The sequence below is a fragment of the Chiloscyllium plagiosum genome, chromosome 33 (genome assembly GCF_004010195.1).
Source record: "Chiloscyllium plagiosum isolate BGI_BamShark_2017 chromosome 33, ASM401019v2, whole genome shotgun sequence".
Taxonomy (NCBI): Eukaryota; Metazoa; Chordata; class Chondrichthyes; order Orectolobiformes; family Hemiscylliidae; genus Chiloscyllium; species Chiloscyllium plagiosum.
In genome coordinates, this window is record NC_057742.1 from 40408725 (window position 1) to 40422096 (window position 13372).

Here is a 13372-nt window from a genome sequence, read left to right on the forward strand (position 1 = left end):
TAAATGACAAAAAGTAGAGGACCCAGCACCGATCCTTGTGGCACTCCACTGGTCACAGGCCTCCAGTCTGAAAAACAACCCTCTACTACCACCCTCTGTCTTCTACCTTTGAGCCAGTTCTGTATGCAAATGGCTAGTTCTCCCTGTATTCTGAGATCTAACCTTGCTAACCAGTCTCCCATGGGGAACCTTGTCGAACGCCTTACTGAATTCCATATAGATCACATCTACCGTTCTGCCCTCATCAATCCTCTTTGTTACTTCTTCAAAAAACTCAATCAAGATCGTGAAACATGATTTCCCATGCACAAAGCCAGTATAGTGAGGCCGTTAGTTCAATCTGCATTAGTTATAGCTGGAGTACTGGTTTGACTGTCATTCTGGTCAGGCCTGAAGAAGCGGTTTAGGCTCACAAACTAGTTAGTGCCGGTTGACTTTCTTCTTTCACTTTGAGGGACATATTGACATTGGGGATGATTGGATTGAGCTGACAAACTCAACATTTATTACAAGCTGGTTAACGTCAGGTCATGTTGGCTCCACATTATGTATGCCTAAATTTGAGGAGGGGTGGGGAAGTCCCCTCAATCAGGAAAACCTGAAGGCTGGTCACCATTTTACTAAATGGTTACTTTCATCAGGGCCATTAACATAAATGTCTCCTGTCACAAATAATCTGAAGCAGTAAATTTTATAAAACATAGAATTTTACAGGACAGAAAGAGGCCATTCCACCTAACATGCTTGCACCAGCTCCCAATAAAGCTACCCAGCTAGTCCCATCCTCCAATCCTGTCTCCATCGCCCTCTGAATTCATCCCTTACATATACATATTCAACTCTTTTCGATACCTCTCTCAGGCAGCACATTCCAAATCCTAACAACTCTTTGATAAAAGACGTTTCTTCTCATCTCAATCTTCCCTCTTTTGCTGACATTCTTGAAATTGTGACCCCCAAGTTACTGACGTACCAACTTATGGAAACAGGATATCCTTCTTTACCCTGTCAAAACTGTTCATAATTTTGAAAGCCTCAATAAGGTCACCTCAATCTTCTGTGCCACAAGGAACATAAGCTCAAATTCTCTTTTTCCTGGTTTCTAAAGTCCCTCATTCCTAGCACCATTGTAGTCATCTCTTTTCCACTTTCTCCAGGACTTTAACATCTTTTCTTAAATAAAGTGAATACAATACTGAATACAATACTCCAAGTGTGGTCTGACCAATGATTTTTACAGGGGTAGCATCACCTCCTTACTTCTATACTCTCTGCTTCTATTTATAAACCATTTAATAACTGTTTCAGCTTTCCTGGCTACCTTCAGAAAATTACACGTGAATCCTGAAATGTCTCTGTTCCTGCCCTTCCCTCAGAGTTGTACCACGGAGCCTGTATTTTCTCTCCATGTTTCATCTACCAAAATGCACGACCTCACATTCTCTGCTTTGAAATTCATCTGCCAGTACCTGCCCATTTGGCGAACTTGTCAATGCCCCTCTGAAATCACTCAGCATCATCTTCACAAATCACTCTTCTCCTCAGTTTACTAGAGATTTTGTCCTCAACACCTTTCTCCAAATCATTTTATATAAATCAGAAAAGCCAAGGGTCCCTGGAGAATACCATTTTCAGCACACATCCATTCTGAGAAATGCCATTTATACCCACCCTCTATTTCGTATCCTTTTTCCAACTTCTAATCCATCCTGCAAAGTAGCTATTAGTCCCAAACATTTCTAATTTGCCAACCAAACTGCCAAATCCAAATATCCACCTCATCCACCATTAAAAATGTGTCACCTCGTCAAAGAACTCAATCAAATTTATCAAACATGACCTGCCCTTGACAAAGCTGTAGAGTCATGGAGATGTACAGCACGAAAACAGACCCTTTGGTCCAACTCATCCATGCTGACCAGATATCCTAAATAAATCTAGTTCCATTTGCCAGCATTTGGCCCATATCCCTCCAAACCCTTCCTATTCATATGCCCATCCAGTTGCCTTTTAAATGCTGTAATTGTACCAGCCTCCACCACTTCCTCTGGCAGCTCATTCCATACATGCACCACCCTCTGTGTGAAAAAGTTGCCCCTTAGGTCCCTTTTATATCTTTCCCCTCTCACCCTCAACCTATACCCTCTGGTTTTGGTCTTCCCCCATCCCAGGGAAAAGACCTTGTCTATTCACCCTATCCATGCCCCTCATTATTTATAAACTTCACCCCTTTGCCTCAGATTCTCTAAGAGAAAGTGAGGTCTGCAGATGCTGGAGATCAGAGCTGAAAATGTGTTGCTGGAAAAGCGCAGCAGGTCAGGCAGCATCCAAGGAACAGTAGAATCGACGTTTCGGGCATAAGCTCATTCCTGAAGAAGGGCTTATGCCCGAAACGTCGGTTCTCCTGTTCCTTGGATGCTGCCTGACCTGTGTGCTTTTCCAGCAACACATTTTCAGCTCAGATTCTCTAAGTCTATATTTATCTTATCCTGTATAACAGCCTCCATCAGTTTTCCCATTACTGATATCTAGGTGACAAATCTGCAGTGTCTTGGGTTATTCTTTGTCCTTTCTTAAACAACAGCATCACATTTGCAATCCTCCAATCCCCCGAGATTAATCCTGTATTCAGACGCCTGCAAAATTTATTTATAGGTAAGGTATCTTTTTAGAATGACAGATTTGTACACTGGATTGACATCCCAACTTCAGGCAGCATGATTCACTCTGAACATGACTTAAAATCCCGAGGATACAGTTACCATGGTGCTACATATTGGGATGGCTATGCTGACTGAAGCTGAATTTCCAACTGCCAATCTTAGCTCTAGCCTGGAAGGGAAAGTCTAGAGTGATACTTAGGGCTGAGTCTGGTCAGCTACTGGTGACCATTTTAGTTCGAATTGTAGATTACGGATCTTACAGCAGACATTTATCGAACATCAGCAAAATTCCTAGAGGCATGGCACTCATCCACAGATTCAATCAATAAGCACATCGATCTGGACCCAATATACCGACGACTGCAATGGACAGCTGGAACTGACAACTGGAAACGGCAGATTCAAACCACTACAAATGCCGGAGGAAAGATCACAGAAGCGCTTCACAGGAGGCTCCCAAGCACTGAGGATGTCACCTAGACAGGGGACGAAATGTCTGCAACACAAATTCCCAGCTCGACGAACAGAACCACAACAAACTGCCTCTGTCTCTGGCTGGTCATAGTTCACATGTTGTCAACTGCTGCTCCTCCCTCCACAATCCCAACATCCAGTCTCACAGCTTCCTACCTTTTCAATGTGAATTGGACAGCCAACAAACCCTTTTATGAAATGATTGGGCGGTTTGTGGCTGTGGACAAACAGCTATTTCCTTTTCTCCAATATTTTTATCTGGGTAAACAGAAGGGTTCAAAGAAGATGAAGAAGAAACACTGTTTTCTTTCCATGTCTTCGCAGTCCTTCCCTGAGTTTGCCAGGAGCAATGTCCAAAAGATGCACTTTGCTTTATTTGAGACTCCAGGCTAGACATGGACCCCACCTGCACACCCAACCCACAAAGTTATTTTTAGAAGGACAAGTTTTAGACCCCAAGGAGGGGTCATACTGGAGTCTAATGGAGGAATATACAGCGACCCTCTAAATTACTCATATCCACTGCATTTACAAATTTCAGACAATCATTCTTTCATTGCGTGATAGTGTCAGCCAGCTGTTTCTGTCTCTCGGTACATTTCGAGATGTTTGTCTGTTCTCATTGCCCAATGAAAAGCCTCCTGTATTTGGGACTGAGCACGAGAGCAGTCTTACCTGCTGTGACCTCTTGTGAAGACAGGTCCAAGGGTGCTGCTGTAAGGCCAGCCAGATCCATTGTTTTTCAAAGAAAAGAACATTTCCAAACAGGTGCATTGGGAAATAATTTAAAAAAACGAAACATCAATCAGGAAATGAACAATGATATTAGCAATTAACATTCATTGAGAGAAAAACACAGATGAAGTACATGGAGTGAAGGGATACAGCAGAAACTGAATATGGAGGGGACACACTGGGGAACCATGGAATCTGGGCAACAGTGACTTTTAGAACAGAGTGAGATGGATAGAGAACAGGAAGAGTGTTGTACGTTAGGACTTAGAGGAGACACAAATGTGGAATCATTAGATAAAGAAGGGGACACTGAGAAACAATGGGTTAACCAGAGGGAACACACTGAGAAACAGTGGTTCGGAAGGGACATAGTGGGGAGCAGTTGGTTGTTGTGGGGATGCACCAGGGATCAGCAAAATGTATTGAGGGGCATACTGAAGGGCTGGGGGATGCAGCAAGGAACAATGAGATGTAATGAAGGAACTAATCAAAACGTAGGAAAATGAGGGGCCACAATGTGGAACAGTGAGATATTCTGAAGGGACATGTTGGTCAACACTGATTACACAATGAAAACACATGGTGGCACAGGGATATAGAGAGAACAGACTGGGAAACTAGAGGGCATTGAAGGTACCCTATTGGGAGCATGGCAAAAATTATATTCTTTTTTCAATGGCACCTTTTGATGGCTACATTTTTGATTTTCAGGAGTGGCTTTTCTGTTCTCATTAAGTATTGCAGTCAAATAGTTACATTACATTAATTACGTGTGATGCCTGAGGTATTTGGACTTGTACAAAAGCTGAATTAGAAGAATTCTTCAATATCCTCAATAATTAACAACTGCATTAACCTTAAAACCATAACACACAAAGAAAGTATTGATTTCCTTGGTCCTATAGTATTGACAGTGGAAAACAAGCATAGGTGAGTAAACTGTTTTTTGATACCTAACAAATGTGTCGACACCCAAAAAAGCCATCACCCGAAACACACTTTCTGCAGACTTTTATAGGGAGGTTTCTTTCTAGCTGCCCATTCTCTCCCACAGCTCTTGAGTCAACCTTCTCTTTCTCAGCTGACTTGCAGCATCCCTATCTCCCCAAGCTCCCTGTCCACCTCTAAATCATTGTCTCCTGCTAGCCTGTCTTTCTCCCTGTCTCTCTCACTCACCTCACTCCCCTCCTGCTCTGGGTAGAACGGCCCTGGATCTTGGGCCTATGCGTCTACACTGCAGGCTTTCTGCTCTTTGCCTCCCACCTCCCCACCTCCCAGCCCAGCCGAGCCCACCTGATTCCCATACCTTCTCACAGATGCCCCTGATCCCAGAGCCCACTGCTTGATCCTCTGGTGACTTCCTCACTGGCCCCACTGAATTATCTAGCTGTCCTCCAATCACAGCTTGCTTCTCTCCTGTCAACAACAAGTACAGAGGAGACCTGGCCTTTGATTGGAACTACAGCTTTCTAATATTTCATTGAAACATAGGAATTAGGAGCAGGAAAAGGCGATTCTAATCACATGGGTGACTGGCTGCTCTGAGTGACATCTCCTGGATGATGTTGGTATTTTGAGGGTGGCCCCTGTACATTTTAGGCATTGTTCTGTGAGTGGTATATACAGCCGATACATGGGCACAGAAACTAGGGGGGTCACAGTGAGGGACAGCAGCTCATTAAGGGTCACTGTCAAGAATAAAAATTACACAAAACCAGGTTATAGTCCAACTAGCTTTCAGAGCTCTGCTTCTTCGTCAAGTGGTTGCTCCTTCATCATCCACCCAATGAAGGAGCGTCGCTCCGAAAGCTAGTGCTTCCAAATAAACCTGTTGGACTATGACCTGGTGTTGTATGATTTTTAACTTTGCACACTCCAGTCCACACCAGCACCTCCAAATCACATTCAAGGACATTGGAATATAACGAGAATACACTGAGCGACATAAGGATATAGAGGGAGCAATGAGGAAAAGCTAATAAAATGGGGAACAGTGCGATTAAGAAGGACTATCCAAGTGAAGGTGGATGCAAACCGGAAGGGGAGACAGCTATGGATTTACAGTGAACATACTGGCGAACAATAGGATGCCGAGGAGTCACAATGAAAAAGTGGTACATGGAGGATTTGCACTAGAGAACACTGGGTTAAGACAGGACATACTGGGATATGAAGGAACAGCAGGGTAAAAATCATGGGATGCAGTAAGATAAAGATGGGATACTCTAGGGAATGGTGAGATCTAGATGTGACACACTAGGAATGGTGAGATCTGTGGAGGAAACACAGTTGGAGACAGCATGACGTACATGGTTACAGTAAGAAATGGTGGAATGTAGCATAGATGCATTGGTGAATAATGGGATTGTAGGGATGGCAACCTACTGGGGTTGGTTCTGGGGAAATACTCTGGGAAATGGTGTGATGCAGTAGTACACTGAAAAACTGGAGTGTAAATAGGAAAGCATTGTGGAGGAGTGAGATTTTGAGGAAACACCCTGGGAAAACAACAGGGTATACAGCAGGAACATATTCCACCAAACCCTGCAGGAGAATCGGAATACTTTGTAAAACTGCAGGATATGGAGTGGACACATGGAAACAGTGGGAAAAGAGGTGAAACACTGGGAATGTGGGATGCATTGAGAGGGCTACAATGAGCACTAGTGGAATGTAGAAAGGTCATGTTGGGGAATGGTGAGTGTTGTTAGAACATTATAGGAAAACATGCCAGGTAGGAGGGATATATAGACACGACATAGAGAAGACAATTAGATGTATACAGGACAAACAGTAAGAAACATTGGAGCCACAGTGGGGATTGGAATATTCTAGATGGAATGCAAGGAGGAAGGTAAAGATAAAGTCCCCGCCACAGTTCTAGATAACTACAGGACTGCTCACTATAAGTATGAAGAGGATACAGCATGGATCAATGGGGAATATGGCAAAGACAAACTGTGGAGAAATGGGATATAGTGGGGATAGTGTTACATACATAAGGGATGGAGTCAGAACAGTGGGATATAGAGAAGACAGTGTTGGGGACAGGAGAGAAGTGTCACACTAGGAAGTGTGAAAAACAAGGAAGAGATAATCTGGAGAAGAGTGAGAAATAGAGAGGACAAACTGGGTATCGAGGTGTCACAGAAGGAGCAGGCACACTGGGGGACAAACTGGGACACAATGGGAGCACATATGGATAGGACAGAATTGTGAACAATGGGATATTCAGGAATACATTTGGGAACATTGTGATTTACAGACACACTAGAGAACAGTCAGGTACAGTAGGAGCATTGCTGAACAGCACTCCATACAGAAATGTCCTGGGGAACACAATGATTTGGAGAAGCCCTCTAGTCAGCTGGGACTTCATAGGAACATTACTAGACAGAGTATAACACCAAAACCCATTGGGAAACATGAGAAAATGACCACATCTTTAGTCAAACAGGTATGTTTTAAGGAGGATCTCAAGCAAAATGAATTGAGCTAGAAAGACAGAGACAGATATTCACGAGTGTAGAATTTGATGATATCTTGAAGGATTGTGGCCTGGTGGAGGTTATAGAAATGGGGATGGATAAGACCATGCAGCAATTTGAAAACAGGCACCTGAAGTTTTAAATCAAGATACTGCATCAGTAGGCAATCCAGGCCAGTGAGCAAAGGGGTGACAGGGCAACAGGACTCAGTGCAACATCAGGAATGGACAGCACGATTTAGATAAACTGAAACTTAGCGGGGGTTGAATGGGGCAGGAAGCTCAGGAGTGAATTGGGATAGTCCATGAGGATTTCAGCTACACAAGCCAGAACAGGAGCAAAGCTGATATTACAGAGTGGAAATTGGTGGCCTTAGCAAAGTCTCATCAAATCTGACCCCAAGGTTATGACTAGACTGGGTTAGTCTTTTAGATTAGATTACTTTACAGTGTGGAAACAGGCCCTTCGGCCCAACAAGTCCACACCGACCCGCCGAAGCGTAACCCACCCATACCCCTACATTTACTCCTTACCTAACACTACGGGCAATTTAGCATGGCCAATTCACCTGACCTGCATATCTTTGGACTGTGGGAGGAAACCGGAGTACCCGGAGGAAACCCACGCAGACACGGGGAGAACGTGCAAACTCCACACAGTCAGTCGCCTGAGGCGGGAATTGAACCCGGGTCTCTGGCGCTGCGAGGCAGCAGTGCTAACCACTGTGCCACCGTGCCACCCACAGGAGTGAATTAGAGTCTTTCCAGAGACAGGAGTGAAGTCAGTGGCTCGGGAATGGTGCAACACTCTCTCAGAGCTCAAAGCTCATACCTTGTAATAGTTGCCATCTCTATCAGTCCTTGGTACTGGGTCAGGGTTTGTTTGAGGTACCCTGTTGCCAATAATCCTCCTTTTTCCTCCATCTAGTGCTTAGTGGTACAGAGATAACAGTATAGAATATCTGCAGAACAGGCGCTACTCTTAGATAATGCTAAGGTTTATTGCATAAGACCAGTAAGTCTGGCAGAATTACTGGGATGTTAGTTAGCTGGTCTCTCCACTTCCTCTAAAAGCTGCAGTAGAACTCACTGTCTCCACGCCAGCATGTATGTAACAACATCAGCAGAATGAGTGGAACCAATGTAACATGAACATTAACCCCTTCAGATCTTATACCTTATACAATCAACAGATTTTGGAGCAAGAATGGAAAACTTGCTTTTCGTCTTTAAATTGCAGGAAATTTCAATTCATCCAGTCCTGGATGCTGGATAAGCTGAGAACTTGGTATCAGTGGAGGATGTAATAGAGCTGTGTGCTGGCAACACTCAGATAATGAGCATCATGTAGATGAAAAATAAAAGGAAACCAAGGACAGACAGTTGAAAGTCACTGGTCCAAAAGTGGAGAGGGCATCCAGTGTAAGTGATCAATGGAAGACAGTGATGTAGTAGAAGAAGCTCGGGTTATAGGTTCCAATCTCATTACAGCAGATGGTGAAATTCAATTAATCAATCTGGAATAAAAGGCTAGTCTGGTGATAACCACAAAATCATTGTCAATCGTCATTAAACCTATCAGGTTCACAAATGCCCTTTAGAGAAGGAAATCTGCTGACCTTACCTGGTCTAGCCTACACATGTCTCCAGATCCACAGCAATATCATTGACTCTGAACTGCTTTCTGAAATGGCTCAGCAACACATTCAGTTGCATGAAACCATTTACAAAGTCTGATAAACAAAATTAATCCAGACAAAACATCAGACATCGGCCAAAGCATTGGAAACCATAACAGCAAATCAACCCTATTAGTCCTGCAATGTCATTCTTACTAACAAATGAAAGCTTGTACTAAAACTGGGAGAGCTTTCCCACTGTCAATTAAAAAAACAGCTGCACGGTAATTTTTCTTGAGAATGACTATGTCTCAGGTAACACTCTCACCATCCTGAGGTATGTCCCGTCCCATCGATAGGATAGGTTGAGCAGAATTGGGGGACATCACCAGGAGTGGGTAAGCAGCATCAATACTAACTCAGTCGGTTGGATCCTCAAGGACCTAGCTATTGGAGTGGATAAGCAGCATCAATACTAACTCAGTCGGTTGGATCCTCAAGGACACAGCTACTGGAGTCCCTGAGTAAAGGCTACTCCTAGTTCTGAGGAAAGGTCACTCGACCTGACATGTTTAACAGATTCTGCCAGATCTGCTGAGCTTTTCCAGCAATTTCTGTTTTTGCTACTAGTTTGGGTCAGCAGTGGGTAGTGAGGGAACCAAGAAAAGGGGAGAGCTTACTTGACACCATCCTTGCCAGTCTCTGCTGGCTGCAGATCCATGGCAGCATTGGTAAGACTGTCCTTGGTTTCCTTCTATTTCTCACCTACGTGATGCCCATTATCTGAATGTTGACACCAGTTCTATTACATCCTACACTGATCCCAAATTCTCATGCAGCTTATCCAGCATCCAGGACTGCACAGTCCTGTGGAGACATAATCCTGCCTCCAATGTGGACGGACCATGATGCTAAATAGGATAGATATCTAACAATTCATGACTGAGCATCCATGAGGCACTGTGGGCCATTAGCTGCAGCAGAATTTTATTCAATACAATCTGCAACCTCATTGCCCCTGAACCTTACTCTATTATTACCATCAAGCCAAGGGATCGACCCTGGTTCAATGGAGAGTGCAAGAGGGCATGCCAGGTGCAGCACCAGGCATACCTGAAGATGAGGTGCCAACCTGGTGAAGCCACCAAACAGGACTACATGTATACCATGTAGATCTAAGTGATCACACATCCAACAGATCAGATCTAAGTTCTGCAGTCCTGTCACATCCAGTCATGAGTGATGGTGGACAAATAAACTCACTGAAGGAGGAGGCTCCACAGATATTCTGCTGGAAGAGCCCAGCACATCAGTACAAAGGTAAGGCTGAAGCATTTGCAACAATCTCCAGCCAGAAATGCTGAGGGGATGATCCATCTTGGTGTCCTCCAATGGCCCCCAGCATCAAAGATACAAGTCTTCAGCCAATTTGATTCACACCACGTGCTATCAAGAAATAGTTGGGGGCACTGAATACTGCAAAGGCTATGGGCCCTGACAACATTCCAGCAATATTACTGAAGACTTGTGCTCCAGAACTTGCTGCTCCCCTAGCCAAGCTGTTTCAGTACAGTTACAACACTGGCAGCTACCCAACAATGTGGAAAATTGCCCATGTATGTCCTGTACATAAAAAGCTGGACAAACCCAACCCGGCCAATTGGGTCTACTCTAGATCATCAATGCTATCAAAAAAGCACCTGCTCAACAACTGCACACTGACAGTCCATTTGGGTTCCTGGCCTCACTACAGCCTTGGTTCAAGCATGGACAAAAGAGCTGAATTCCAGAAGAGAAGTGAGTATATCTGTCCTTCACATCAAGGCCATATTCACTAAGTGCAGCAACAAGGAGCTCTAATAAAACTAGAATCAAATATAATCAGAGGAAAACTCTCTGCTGTTTGGGTCATACCTGAGACATAGATAGCTATTGTTCTAGGCAGTCTCAGCTTCAGCATGTCTCTGCAGGAGTTCCTCACGGTAGTGCCCTAGACCCAACCATCTTCAGCTCCTTCATCAACAACCTTCCCTCCATCATAAGGCCTGATGTGGCATAGTTACAAGGTCTGGACAAGTGGCAAGTAACATTTGCGCCACACAGATGCCAGGAAATGACCATCTGCAATAAGAAAGATTTGAGCTATTGCTCTTTTATGTTCAACTGAATCCCCTATTATCGACATCGAGATTTACCACTGACCTGAAACTGAACTGGATTACCCACACAAACACACTGGCGACAAGAGCAAGTCACAGGTGAGGAATACTATAGTGAGTAACTCACTTCCTGACTCCCCAAAGCCAGCCCACCATCTGAAAGGTGCAAGTCAGGAGTGTGATGGAATACTCCCCATAGCCAGGACAAAGCAGCAGCCTGATTGGCATATCCACAAACATCCACACCCTCCTCCACTGACACTCAGTATGCATTACTGCCACTATCTACAAGATGCAATGCAGAAACTCACCAAAGTTCCTTAGACATCAATTTCCAAACTCACAACCACAACAGACCTAGTGAGACAATGGCAGCAAATACATGAAAATATCACCATCAAGTTTCCCTCCAAGCTACTCACCATCCTGACTTGGAAATATATCACCCTTCCTTTAGTGGATCCAAATCTTGGAATTCCCTCCCACCAGCATTGTGAGTCCACCTACAACATAGGGACTGCACCAATCAAGAAGGCAGCTCACCATCATCTTCTCAAGGGCAACTCGGAATGGGCAATAAATGCTGGCCAGCCGATTATTCCCATGTTCCATAAAATTAAACAAAGTGAAAGTTGGTTTACAGCAGAGGAAAAAAACCTGTGAATTATCTTCAGTTGCTCTGACTGCAGCGAACAGTTTTAGAAAATGGGAGGAGAACCCGATGGGATCCAGTTAAATGCGGAAGTGGATGGTCAACAATTGCTCTGTCACGTTTGTTCAAGTTTGTATCCTTTGTTTTTAAAGGACAGAGCTAAGGCCCAAACTAAGGGGAACAGCTAGATTTGGAGAGGTTCATCGTTTGACTGTGTTCTTAGAGCATCAGAGATGGAGGTGAGAGCATAACTGAGTAAATCAGGAGCTGCAAAGTGTTACGGCAAATGGAGGATCAAAGGTTAGATTTTGAAATTTTGAAAATGCAAGTTTAAGGAGCTATACTGGGTAACAGTGTAATGTCACAGGCAACCAGTTGGTAAGTTCAAAACACAGGGAGGAACATACTGGAGAACATTAGGGTATATAGAGGGGTGAGCTGGGAAACAGTGGAGTATAGGCAAGGCACATTAGGGAGTGTAGTGCATGTAAGGGACACAATAAGGAGCAGTGGAATATACAGAAAGCCACACCAGGAATCTGAACAAACAGTAATATTTAGAGACACAGTTAGTTCAGCAGTTTATGGAAAGGACTCACTGTGGAGGAGTGGGATAAATAAGGCCCACACTCAAGGACCAAAGGTTATGGAGGATGCACTGAACAGCCAGAAGATACAAAGGGAACATACTCCAGTAGAGTGCCTTCGCATTCCAGCCTTGACTTAGCATGATCTACATCCCTGAGACCCTGTGTTTGCCTCTTCCCACTTGCTGACTTCCTGCCCACTGGAGGAAGATGTTGGGCTCCCTTCAATGCAGACTGCCATTCTATTCTCACACTCTCTGACCTGGTTATTATTGATTGGAGAATTCACCTGATATGCCTCATACACCCTTTTATTTGGGTTCATTATATTCTCAATCTCGCTTATCCAACAATGAGTTCTGTGTTTGATCCCCTGACCTTTCAGCTTTGGCATTTACACAGTCTGTGCCTGAAACACCACCTCCTCAAAGAGCAATCGTTGATCTATTAGTTTTCTTCACAGAGTTTTGAAGTAATTTTCCCTGGCTAGGGCTCCTCATCATCCTATTAAAATTAATCTTTCAATTTAGAAGTTCTACCTTGTAAGTTTCTTGCAGTTCTCCATTACGAATCAAAACTAAGAGATATAATGAATACTCTTCTCCAAATGTTCTCCCATAGCAACTTGTCCCCCTTCAGACACTTCAATCCCCCACACCAGACACTCCTTCCTCACTGGGTTCAGCAAATACTCATCAAGGAAATACTGAACCTAATTCTCAATCCGCCCAACTATGCTTTATTCTAACAATAATTTGGGTAATTAAATAATAATAATAAGTCAATCCCTCTATACTTAGAGTCATAGAGATGTACAGCGTGGAACCAGACCCTTCGGTCCGACCCGTCCATGCCGACCAGATATTCCAACACAACCTAGTCCCACCTGCCAGCACCCGGCCCATATCCCTCCAAACCCTTCCTATTCATATACCCATCCAAATGCCTCTTAAATGTTGCAATTGTACCAGCTTCCACCACATCCTCTGGCAGCTC

The 13372-nt window shown here is 44.0% G+C and overlaps 1 protein-coding gene across 1 annotated transcript in view; it reads right to left on the minus strand.

Annotated features, from left to right (window-relative positions):
* maptb (microtubule-associated protein tau b) overlaps nucleotides 1-13372 on the minus strand; it is an 83887-nt gene that overhangs the window by 51622 nt on the left and 18893 nt on the right. Inside the window, exon 5 of the mRNA XM_043674642.1 lies at nucleotides 3813-3851. Coding sequence (XP_043530577.1) covers nucleotides 3813-3851 — 39 coding nt within the window. The remainder of the gene's footprint in view (nucleotides 1-3812; nucleotides 3852-13372) is intronic.